Source organism: Piliocolobus tephrosceles, chromosome 3, assembly GCF_002776525.5.
Source record: "Piliocolobus tephrosceles isolate RC106 chromosome 3, ASM277652v3, whole genome shotgun sequence".
Taxonomy (NCBI): Eukaryota; Metazoa; Chordata; class Mammalia; order Primates; family Cercopithecidae; genus Piliocolobus; species Piliocolobus tephrosceles.
In genome coordinates, this window is record NC_045436.1 from 85,981,512 (window position 1) to 85,995,086 (window position 13,575).

Sequence of the window (13,575 nt, forward strand, 5' to 3'; positions counted from 1 at the left end):
AAAAAAAAAAAAAAAAAAAAAAAAAAAAAAAAAAAGAACATAATACAGGGGCATTTTAAGTAATTTGAACAACATTTCAAAAATAATTTACTTCCTCTGGGGAAGGAAAAGGTATTAGAGAAAGTTTCTTTTTTTTCCATATTGTACAGGGTCACATTTTGTGGCAAGGGAGAAATAAAATTATTTCAAAAATATCCAAGTATTAAATATGTAATCACTTCTTAAACAGATTGTTAAAGTCACATAAATCCTAGACTTTAATTGTGAAGATTTACCTTGGTAAGAATTAAGAGTTACTGTACAAAGATAATTATTTTAAAAATAATATTAAAATTTCAATAGGCTTTAAAAAACATCAGCATATTAGTAGTTTTAGGGAAATTATTATTAAAATGGTTTTGGATGAATTAAATATTATAAATTATGTCAATATAGTAGGAAAGGATCTTTCTATCATGTTTCCTCCCTCAAAGTGTTGCAATATTGTTTTCTAAAATTTGAAATACTTCAATTTTCCTTGATTCTGTGGCTACATCTGTATAAAGATAACCACAGGTAGATTTGTTCAGTTGGGATCTGGGATTAGGCCTCTTATACACACAGGTACTGAAGGTAATAGCTTATTTTGTGTGTAAGATTTGAAGAAATATGTATAGCATCTGAATGAATATATATGGTTTAGAGGAATCAATGCATGTCTCGCTGACTCATTAATTTCTATTAATTTCAATCTTGTTTATGCTCTACTGTCCTATGCAGAGACCAGATAGGCACCTGCCAAATAGTGTAAAATTCAGAAGCACAAGACTGGCTCTGCCAATTACTTAGTTATATGGCCTTGGGAAAGTTGCTTAACCTCTTTTTCAGTTTATCAGTAAAACAGATAACAACAGTATATACATCATAAGACTAGCACCAAGCTTGGTACAGTGTAAGAACTTAAAGACTGCTATTATTAGAAGTCAATTTACTTCAATCTATTCAAGAAGCAGCTAGTGTGCATGGCTCTCACGGAGAAAATCAGAAGGGGGCAAGTAAATACCACACCTTCAGCTGAAGCATCCAGGTATTTGCAGTGGGACTAGTCAAGGAAACAACCTGACCCACAGAGAATGAAGAAAAGTAAGGACAATGACTCACCTGGGAACAACATGGAACCAGGGGATACTCCCCCACCCAAGGGAAGTGGTGAGTGAATGAGCGGCCACAGGAAAACACACTTCTCTCACAGGTCTTTGCAACCTTCAGGTCAGGAGATCTCCTTGTGAACCCACTCCACCAGGGCCTTCAGTCTTCAGTCTGACAGACAGATCTACATGAAGTCTTGGCAGAGCAACTGCTCAGGCATGGGTGGAGACCCTCAAGCCTTAGATTATTATTGGGTTATCTGGCAAAAGTAGCTGCAGCTTCGGCAAAGTAGAAGGTTAGACTCCTGTACATACCCATAGGGAAGAGGCCGAATCCAGAAGGTTGAGTAGTAACAACCTGCAGGTCCCACTTCCACGGCATCTCACAAGATAAGACCAACTGGCATGGGATCCAGCCAGGTACCAGCAGTGGCACTGCACCTCCCTAAGAAGGAGTTCCCAGGGAGAGGGGTGGGTTGCTATCTTTCCTGTCCAGACACCTTAGCCATTCCAGCCTTCAGGCTTTGGACAGTCTGAGTTGACTCAGGGCAGAAGGAACCCCACAGCACAGCATAGATGCTCTACCAAAATGTGGCCAGACTGCAGACTGCTTTTTTAAGCAGGTTCTGATCCTGTTCCTCCTCACTGGGCAGGACCTCTCAACCAGGGTCTCCAGCCACTTTGTACAGGTGCCCTTAAACCAGCAACAGGTCCACACCTCCCTGGGACAAAGCTCCCAGAGGGAGGAACAGGCTGCCATCTTTGCTGTTTCACAGCCTTCATTGGTGACACCTCCAGGTTCTAGAAAATCCGAGATGACTAGGGCCTGGAGTGGGCCCCAAGCATACTGCAGCAGCCCTACAGAAAAGTGGCCAGACTATTACATGGGTTCCTGTTCTCATATCTCCTTACTGGGCAGATCCTCCAGGCCTGAGGTCTTATCAGGCCACCCCCTACCAGAACTACTGAGCCAGTACAAACTCAGCAACTCCCTGTACAGAGCCTCCAGGGGCAAATAAAAGCCTCTCTGCCATTGTCTCTGCAGTGGAACTGCCCTTGCTACCCTTGAACTAATGAAGAAGCAAAGACCTTAAGTGCCTTATCCATACCTCCAACAAACCGCAGTTGAACCAAGGAGAGGAGACCAGTCCATCTCCCACAGGTTCCACACACTGCCCAAAGCTCAACAGCAGTCAGGAAACTCCTGGCTTGGGCCCACAGAACAAACCTCCATTTTGGGCTGACTTCGCTGAGTAATGGCTGACCTGTATCTCTCTGGGGAGGACCCCCCAGGAGTCAAGAAAATGACCCTTGGCCACAACCACTACTAAGATCTCTTCCTCTACTGCCTCTAAGCTGCAGAAGGAATATAAACTCTGAGATCATCCCAGAGCTACAGTAGGCATTCCAGGAGCGCCAAGTCATGAACTATAGTGGGTACTCAAGGGGGAGAGGAGCCCACACTTTCAGAGCACTGAGAGGGAACATGGCTGCAACTCTAAGGAAACATAAGGGAGCCAAACTACTGAACAAAAGTCTACCAACTGACCAATAAGCCTAAGTGTCAGCTGCTGGATAAACCCCAAAGCTTCAACATAAAAAATACCTCACTAACATACCCCACTCTAAAACCAGAGACAGGAAGTCAGCTTCCAATAAAGACCCTACACAAATACTCATCCCAGTGAAAATATCCAAAAAATAAGTCTATTGACTGTACTTAATCTACATCACAGTTAAAGGAACACCCACATGCAGAGATGAGAAAGAACCAGTGCAAGAACTCCAGTAACTAAAGTGGCCAGAGTGTCATATGTCCTCCAAATGACTGCACCAGTTCTCCAACAAGAATTCTTAATCATGCCGAACTGGCTGGAATGCCAGAAATAGAATTCAGAATATGGACAGGAACAAAGATAATTGAAATTCAGGAGGATGGCAAAACCCAATCCAAGAAAATTAAGAATCATAATAAAGTGATACAGTAGCTGAAGGATGAAATAGCTAGTATAAAAAATAACTTAACAAATTGGACAGAGATGAAAAACACAAGAATTTTACAATGCAATCACCAGTATTAACAGCAGAATAAACCAAGCTGATAAAAGAATCTCACAGTTTGAAAGATGGTTCTTTGAAATAAGACGTCAGACTAAAATAGTAATAATAAAAAGAATAAAAAGTAATGAACAAAGCCTCCAAAATGTATGAAATTATGTAAAGAAACTGAATATATAAATCATTGGCATTCCTGAAAGAGAGGGGGAGAGAGCAAACAACTTGGAAAATGTATTTCAGGATTCTTCCATGAAAACTTCCCTAACCTTGTAGAGAGGCCAAGAGTCAAATTCAAGAAATACAGAGAACTCCTGCAAGATTCTACACAAGATCATACCCAAGACACATAACTGTCAAATTTTCCAAGGTTGAAATGAGAGAAAGAGTGTTAAAGGCATCTAGAGAGAAAGGGCAGGTCACCTGCAAAGGGATTCCCATCAGGCTAACAGCAGACCTCTCAGCTGAAACCCTACAAGCCAGAAGAGATTAGGGGCCTATATTGAATGTTCTGAAAGAAAACAGTCTTCAACCAAGAATTTCATATCTAGTTAAACTAAACTCTCTAAGTGAAAAAGAAATAAGATCCTTTCCAGATAAGCAAATATTAAGGGACTTCATTACTACCAGACCTGCCTTATAAGAGATCTTGAAAGGAGCACTAAATATAGAAAGATCACTACCAGTGAATACAAAAACACACTTCAACACAGACCAATGTCACTGTAAAGCAACCACACAAGCCAACATAACCACCAGCTAACAGCACAATGACAAAACCCAATCCACACATATCAATATGAATCTTGAATGTAAATGGTCCAAATATCCCACTTAAAAGGTACAGAGTGGCAAGCAGGATAAAAAAGTAAGACCCAATAATATGCTGTCTTCAAGAGACCTATCTCACACATAATGACACTCATAAGCTCAAAATAAAGGGATGGAGAAAAATCTACCAAGAAAATAAAACACAGAAAAAAGCAGGGGTTGCAATCCTAATTTCAGATAAAACAGATTTCAAACCAACAATCATTAAAAAAAAAAAAAAAAAAAGACAAGGGCATTGTATAATGGTAAAGGGTTCCATTTAACAAGACCTAACTATTCTAAATACATATGAACCCAATACAGGAGCACCCAGATTCATAAAGTTCTTAGAGACCTACAAAGAGACATCGACTCCCACAAAATCATAGTGGGAGACTTTAACACTCCAGTGACAGTATTATACAGATCACTGAAGCAGAAAATTAACAAGATATTCAGGACCTAAACTCAGCATTAGACCAAATGAATCTGATATAACTTTACAGACATCTCCAACCAAAACCAACAGAATATACATTCTTCTCATCACCACATGGCACATACTCTAAAATCGACCACATAACTAGACATAAAACAATCTTCAATAAATGTATAAGAACTGAAGTCATTCCAAACATTCTCCCAGACCACAGCACAATGAAAATAGAAGTCAACACAATAAAAATCACTCAAAACCATACAATTACATAGAAATTAAACACATGCTCCTGATTGACTTTTGGGTAAAAAATTAAAGGCAGAAATCAAGAAGTTCTTTTAGAATAAAGAGAACAAAGATACAACATACCAGAATCTCTGGGACACAGTTAAGGCAGTGTTAAGAGGGAAATACATACCACCAAATGTCCACATCAAAGAGTTAGAAAGATGTTAAATTAACAACGAGAATAAAACAACCTCAAAGCTAATAAAATGTGAGAAATAATTTAAAAAAATCAGGGGTGAAGTAAAGGAAATCAAAAAATGAAAAACCATTCAAAAGAGCAATAAATTCAGGAGTTGGTTTTTTGAAAAAAATTGACAAGATAGGCCACTAGTTAGACTATGAAGAAAAGAAAGAAGATCCAAATAACACAATTAGAAATGACTATGAAATATAACCACTGACACCACCGAAATAAAAATAACCATATGCTCTATGTACGCAAACTAGAAAACCTAGAAGAGATGGATAAATTCCTGGACATATACACCCCACCAAGACTGAGCCAGAAAGAAACTGATTCCCTGAACAGACCAATAATGATCTCTGAAATTCAATCAGTAATAAACAGCCTACCAACCAAAAAAAGCCCAGGACCTGATGGATTCAAAACCAAATTCTACCAAATGTACAAGGAAGAGCTGGTACCATTCCTACTGAAACTATTCCAAAAAAAAAAAATGAGAAGAAGGGACTTCTACCTAACTCATTCTATGAGGCCAGCATCAACTTCATACTAGAGCCTGGCAGAGACACAATAAAAAAATAAAACTTCAGGCCAACATCCTTGATGAACATTGATGCAAAAATCCTCAATGAAATATTTGTAAACCTAATCCAGCAGCACATCAAAAAGCTACTTCACCATGATCGAGTAGGCTTCATCCCTGGGATGCAAGATTGGCTAAACATGCAAAAAATCAATAAATGTGATTCATTACATAAGCAAAACTAAAGACAGAAACCATATAATTAACTCAACAGATGCAGAAAAGACTTTCGATAAAATTAAACATCCATTCACATTAACAACTCTCAATAAACTAGCTATTGAAGGAATATACTTCAAAATAATAAGAGCTATCTATGACAAAACCACAGCCAACATTATACTAAATGGGCACAAGCTGGAAGCATTCCCCTTGAAAACTGGCACAAGACAAGGATGCCCTCTCTCACCACTTCTATGCAACATACTATTGAAAGACCGAGTCAGAACAATGAGGCAAGAGAAAGAAATAAAGTGCATTCAAATAAGAAGAGAAGAAGTCAAACTATCTCTGTAGATGACATGATTCTATATCTAGAAAAACATGCAGTCTTGACCCAAAAGCTCCTTCAGCTGATAAACAACTTCAGTGAGGTTGCAGGATACAAAATCAATGTACAAAAACCACTAGCATTCCTATACATTAACGACAACCAACCTGAAAGCAAAATCAGAAAGGCAATCCCATTCACAATTGCCCCCCCTGCCCCAACACACACACTCCCTAGGAGTACAGAACACCAGGGAAGTGAAGGACTTCTAAAATGAGAATTACAAAACACTACTCAAAGAAATCAGAGAAGACACAAACAAATGGAAAGACATCCCATGCTTATGGATAGGAAGGATCAATATCATGAAAATGGCTGTACTGCCCAAAGCAATATACAGTTTCAATGCTATTCTTATCGAACTATCAATGACATTATTCACAGAACAAGAAAAAAACTATTTTAAAATTCATATGGAACCATAAAAGGACCCGAATATCCAAGACAAAAAGAACAAAGCTGGAGACATCATGCTACCCAACTTCAAACTATACTGCAAGGCTACAGTAACCAAAACAGCATGGCAGTGGTAAGGAAACAGGCACATAGACTAATGGAATAGACTAGAGAGCCTAGAAATAAGGCCACAAATATAAGACCATCTGATCTTTGACAAAGCTGACAAAAAACAAGAAATGGGAAAAAGACTCCCTATTAAATAAATGGTGCTGGGATAACTGACTAGCCGTATGCAGAAGATGGAAGATGGAACTCTTTCTTATAACAAATACAAAAATCTACTCAAGGTGGGTTAAAGACTTCAATGTAAAACCCCAAACTATAAAAACTCTGGAAGACAACCTAGGCAATACCATTCTAAACCTAGGAATGGGCTTAGATTTCAGGAAAAAGAAACCAAAAGCAACCACAACAAAAGCAAAAGTTGACAAATGGGACCTAATTAAACTTAAGAGCTTCTGCAGAACAAAAGAAACTATCAACAGAGTAAACTGACTGTAGGAGATTGGTCTGGGTGGTGGGAAAAATTGTAGAAAGATACAAACCTTCTTGGAAGGCCAGGAGGTTTTACAAAAGCTTCAGAAAAGCATTTAGCTGAAGGCAGCCAAACCCTCTTATCCGGAGCCTGAGAGTGAAGGTTAGATAACAAGTGGATATAAAGGAATTGATCTAGATAAGTTAGTTTACTTAGGCCTTGGAACCTGGTCTTTAATCATCCGTGTGCAGGACTGCTCTTGCAGGGGATGGCAACCATGTTAATTACACATAAGTGTGTTGACTCAAAGCCTTTGTCATTAAATCTATACTAAATAAATGCCTGCAGCACCAGCTTGTCAGGGCCACGGCTGCTACAACTCTTTCTGTCAGTGGTCTGGTCCCCCAGCCCACTCTTTCACTGGATACCTGTGTCTGAGTGCATTCTTTCATCTGTCATTCTGCCAGGGTCTGCAGGTCAGACCTGGCAGGTGGTGCTCCACATGAGGAATGCTGCAATGGATCACCACAGAACCCTCAAAAATGAAGGTGAAAAGACTGAAGAGTCAGTAAGTCATTGGTGTCCACTTGGGATTTCCAAGTTTGAGGGAACCGTTCAGGCTAGGGTTTCATCATAAGACAACAGTAATCAATTCAACAGCAACAGTACATAAAAGTATTGAAACAGCTGCTTAAAGCTAGCAGAGCCTCAGTTTTGCAGGCTCAATTAAGAGACCTAATGTACACTATTGTTTCCCATAACCCATAGTTCCTGAAAGAAGGTACTCTAGATGTAGAGCTCTGGGAACAAGTGGATAGAAATCTTAAACAACATGATGCACAAGGGCAATGGGTCTCAATAACATCTTTAATGTTATGGGCTTTAGTTAGGGTGGCTCTGGTCCTGCTCTACACAGAAGAGCCTAAAAAGGGAAGAGAGGAGTAACTGTCATCTACCTTACTGCCTCCATCTCCCTCAGCCCCTATGTTTCCGGGAAAAAATAACAAAGAGGAAACGGAGGTTTTGCCTGAGCCCCCTCCTCCAATAAATTGGAAAAAAGACAAGGGATATGCTATAGCTATGGGACCTTGTCTTAGGCAAGAGGCATTAGATGGGGAGCTCTTATCCTGGCTGATAATGCAAGATTGACAAGGCAATCAGGTACATGAACCCATTTCTTTTAATGCTTATAAAGAGCTAAGAAAAATCATTAAAGAAAACGGAGCCACTAGCCCATTTACAAGAGAGTTAACTGAGGTCACTCTGCAGACCTCTTTCAAATAATGGCCACTGTTATTTCTCCCTTACCCCTAAAGTGGCTCTCTCAAAATCCTATTTGGGTAGAACAGTTGCCTTTAAAGGGAGAGAAATTACAAAGAGCCCATGAATTAGCTGAGGAGCAATTAAAAGCCGACCATATAGAACCATTAAACAGTCTTTGGAATTTGCCCATTTTCATCATTCCCCAAAAGTCTGGTAAATGGAGACTTTTGCATGACTTATGTGCTATTAATGCTAAGTTGCAACCTATGGGGCCCCTTCAACAGCGTCCCCCACCCTGGCACGTGGCAATTCCTTGAGAATGGCCTACAGTCATTATTGACTTAAAAGACTGCTCTTATACTATTTCCCTTGCAGAACAGGACAGATAAAAATTTGCATTTACAATAACAGCTATTAATAGTGAAAGGCCAGCTCACTGATTTCATTGGAAAGTGCTTCCTCAGGGAATGTTTAACAGTCCTACCATGTGTCAATATCATGTAAATCAAGCTTTGCTCCCCAGTAGAAAAGAATTCCTAATTGCAGGATTATTCATTTTATGGATGATATTTTACTAGCAGCCCCAACAGAGCCAGTATTTTTAAAGTTACATGCCTCTGTCATAAAGAATACAAAGTTAAGAGGTTTAATCACAGAACCTGAAAAAGTACAGATGTCTTCTCCTTGGAAATATCGAAAGATCTTGGGTACATTCTAACTTCCCAGTCAGTAAGACCTCAAAAGGTTAAATTAAATACTAGCAACTTACATACCTTAAATGATTATCAGAAATTACTAGGCAATATTAACTGGCTTTGCCCCCACCTTGGGCATAACTACTGATAAGTTACAGAACCTGTTTTCTATCTTAAAAGGCAATGCTGCCCTAGACACTCCCAGGTATTTAACTCCTGCAGCAGAAAGGGAAATTGAAGAGATAGAGAAAGCTATTTCTCAGAGACAACTAGATTGCATTGATCCATGGTTTTCAGTTCAATTATTTGTTTTTCCCACTAAATACTCCCCTACAGATGACCCCAGGGCTATGCTTCCTAGAACGAGTTTTTGCTCACATACCAGGACTAAAACACTCTCTCCCTATATCCAGTTATTCAGTGAAGTCATCTATTCAGGCTGCAGACGATGCAATCAGTTGTTAGGTAATGACCCTGATATCATCAGGATTCCTTTAAGTAAAAAGCAATTCAAGGCAGTATTGCCTTATCTATGGACCTGCAAATAGCACTCTCTGATTACAAAGGCCATATAGAGCATGCTCTTCCTGCTGACAAACTCCTTCAGTTCTGATCTTATACTTCTGTGGTTTTGCCTACTAAAATAGTTCAATCCCCCATGCCTAATGCTTTAACACTGTTTACTGATGGCTCTGGTAAACATGGAAAAGCGGCTGTCTGGTGGAGACCACATAATTCCCTCACTTGTTCTGGATTTACTAGCACTCAGAGAGCTGAGGTTGGAGCCTTACTATTGGCCTTGGAAACTTTTTCCGTTCAGCTCATCAATATTGTTAGTGAGTCTGCTTACTCTGTTTATTGCAGAAACTTGAGACAGCCCTCATTAAGTCCACTCTGGAGCCCACCCTGTGTGCACTTTTTCTCCAACTTCAGCATTTGCTAGATCAATATACACATCCAATTTTTATCACACATATTTGAGCCCACAGCTTGCTGCCTGGCCCACTGGCTTATGGCAATGATTAAGCAGACCTACAAGTTAGAATATCACTGCTTGACCAAGCCACCCAATTGCATCAATTTTTTCACCAAAACTGGAGAAACTTATCTAAGCAATTTCACCTTATCCAGAGACTAGCTAAACAAATTACCCAGCAATGCCCAGATTGCCAGCTCACAGGTACATCCCTCCTTATACAGGTGTTAACCCTAGAGGACTAGAACCTCATCAGTTATGGCAAACAGATGTGTTACACATGTGCCTGAATTTGAAAAACTAAGATATGTACATGTATCCATTAATAACTATTCTCAATTAGCACTCATGCCTTTCCTGGAGAGTCCACCCAATATGTCATTAAACATCTTCTTTTAACTTTTGCATTTATGGGGCGGCCTACAAAAATTAAAACTGACAATGGTCTGGCTTATGCCAGCTCACAATTTCAACAATTTTGTCACAGTGGAATATCCAATATTCCACAAGCATTCCATATAACCCCAAAGGAGGTTATATGGGATAACTCTGCCCTTAAAAATGTGCTCAGAAAACAAAAAAGGGGGAATATGAGTAAGGACCCTGCAACACTATTAGCACAAGCCTTATTTACCCTTAATTTTAAAAATTTAGATGATAAATTTCGATCAGCTGTAGAAAAGCACTTTGCTAAAACCTCTCAAGACATAAAATCTGCAGTTTTATGGAACGACATAAACAGTAATGTATGGTGTGGTCCAAATGAATTGCTAACATGGGGGAGAGGATATGCTTGTGTTCACACCCCCTCAGGTCCTCTTTGGATTCCAGCACGACATATCAAACCTTACCATAGCATGGCTAGGACACAACCCAGTACCAGAAATAAAGAAAATGACCCTACAGGACCTACAGCCCCAGACAATGTGGCTTCCTCAGACAACACAGGCCCTAGACAGGACTCTGAAGAAGAGAAGTTAAAAGACTGAGCAAATCTGCTCTGGACACAGACAGCATTCACTCCAGATAATTTGTTCCTTCCTATGCTTTATTAACTTTTTTAACTCTTTCACTTTACCTGCAACCCCCACCTGCTACTCTCTATTGGGCTCATCTCTTAGATACGCCTTTCTTCAGCCCTATTACGTAAACAAACACCCCCTTCTCAGCTTCTAACAACACAACTGCTTAGCTAAGAGGGATTGACATGTCCCAAATGGGGTTCCTCAATAACAGCACATGTTGGACTAAGGTGCCAAGTAATACTACATGTCACTCCTTAATTGGAAAAGAATGTTGCTAATTATACTCATATTTGCCTTCTATTATTAATTCTAGGATGCAAAGTAGGAATGTGAGCAGTGCCTGCCACACCTGACAAAGTTGTTGCTACGCACATCTGTACTCTTCAATCAACAAAACCTGATGCTAAAAACAGAAAAGGAGGAGATGTAGGAGATAGGATGGTGGGAAAAATTGTAGAAAGATGCAAACCTTCTCGGAAGGCAGGGAGCTTTTAAAAAAGCTTCGGAAATGGATTTGGCTGAAGGTAGCCAAACCTTCTTATCCAGTGCCTGAGAGCAAAGGTTACATAACAAAGAGATATAAAGGAATTAATCTAGATAAGTTAGTTTACTTAGGCCTTGGAATCTGGGCTTTAATCATCCACACACATGACTGCTATCTCTGGGCAGAGTAACCATGTTAATTATGCAAAAGTGTATTGACTCAAAGCCTTTGTCATTAAATCTGTACTAAATAAATGCCTACAGCACCAACGTGTCAGGGCCACAGCTGCTGACTCTTTACAGCACCCTCCTTGGGGTCTGTAAGTGGCCAGGTCCCCTAGCCCTCTTTTTCACTGGACACCCATGTCTGAGTGCAAAGTTTGGCCAGTGTCTGCGGGTCGGACCTGGCAACAGACAACCTACAGAATGGAAGAATTATCCTTAAGATTAAAATAGGATATTATAATGCTATTTTGTATGGTTTTATGGGAGAATGGCTATGAATAAAGACTCAAACAAAAGAAATACAAATTAAAAAGTTAAAAACATTAAACAGATTCTAAACTCTTGAAGTATAAGGTCAGAAGAACTTCTAGACTATGGATTCTTGACCAGTTAAATAGAATTTAATGCCTCTTTTGGGAGTCCACTCATCCACTCTGCAAAGAATTTCCAGTATTGCTGAAACCCTAACAACCAGGGAGATCAACATTTACACTATCTCCAAATTCAGAAAAATAGAAAGTAGCAACTTTTCACAAAATGATGAGAATATATCTTTGAAATTGTGGGCTCTCAAATTGTACTGTCAGAAACCAAAGATTTTATGAATTACTTAATAAAGTCTGTATATTATAATTCAAATTTCATCTAAAAAATTGGAATTGAAAATATGAACATGAAAACTTATTGCTGATAGAGTAGCCTTAATCCAAAACTCTAAAATCTGAAATGCTCCAAAATCAAACTTTTTGAGCAACAACATCAGGCTCAAAGGAAATGCTCATTAGAGCCTTTTGGATTACATATTCTGAACTGGTAAGTATATATATAATGGAAATATTCCAAAATCCTAAAAAATATGAAACCTGAAACACTGTCACAAACATTTTGGACACAGGATACTCAACCTGTATATGCCAATTTTAGCATATAAGAAACCATTAACCTGCTAACCCTCCTTTATAGCATTTATAGTTAGTAAATGCTATAAATTTGAACTTATGAAGCAAATTAGTTATAATAAAATTCATTTATATTTTATATATTGAGTTTCTAAGAAAGATTTTAAGACTTGCTCTGTTTTTAAACAAAGTGAAAACCATTTATCTAGATTCTAGAAAATACACAATCAAAGAATCTGAAGAGAATGAAAATAAAAGAAGAAGAGACTGAGCTGTTACTATTTTTAACTCTTCACACTCCAATGCCAATGAAACCCACTGGATGTTACAGTATGTTCAATAGTAAAATCTTTGCAAATAATACTTTGTAGTTAGTGAAAATACACGTTCTATGTAAGCCAGTGTTTTGAAAATTATAATGAACACAAGGTCAATGTTGAGACGTAGCAAACTTTTTCTCTAGGCTATGAGGTAGAACAGGTGTATACTTACTCTTCATCTTTGCCACAATTCCTATCTATAGCATGAAGGATTCAAATGCCTTCAAGAATAGCAATATACACTAGAGAAACACAAAAAGCAAGAAAATATTCTAATATTCTGGTGTTGTTTGGAAAATATCATAAGGTCTCTGGCATGTAATGTTATCTTATAAAATCTTATGCAAGACCATTCTGACATCCAGTTTGAGAGTAATTTAACTACTTGAATTCAGAAGAATCCCAGAATTTTTTTTTTTTTTAACCACGCACCGTTTAAATGAAAGGATGCAATATAAATAAGCAGTACCACCCTTTAAAACAGCATATGCAAAGGATACTCTTCACTATTCCGGATGTCAACCACCAGGAGCTTTGGTTTACTGGACTTTGTTTTCTTGGTGGGTGTTTTGAAGTGGCCTGTCATTGTGAGCTCACACAAGTCAATCAGGTCCTCTGCTGAAATCCGTGGTGATACTTCTGACTTTAGGTCATTTAATGGGATAGATTCTCTTGACTGAAAAAAAAAAAAAATGTACAAACAAAAATATATTGAGAAT

The 13,575-nt window shown here is 38.8% G+C and overlaps 1 protein-coding gene across 3 annotated transcripts in view; it reads right to left on the minus strand.

The window, feature by feature from the left end:
• TBCK (TBC1 domain containing kinase) overlaps positions 1-13,575 on the minus strand; it is a 269,659-nt gene that overhangs the window by 72,122 nt on the left and 183,962 nt on the right. For all 3 annotated transcript variants that reach the window (XM_023220144.3, XM_023220145.3, XM_023220146.2), the window contains one exon: positions 13,357-13,532. In XM_023220144.3, coding sequence (XP_023075912.1) covers positions 13,357-13,532 — 176 coding nt within the window. The remainder of the gene's footprint in view (positions 1-13,356; positions 13,533-13,575) is intronic.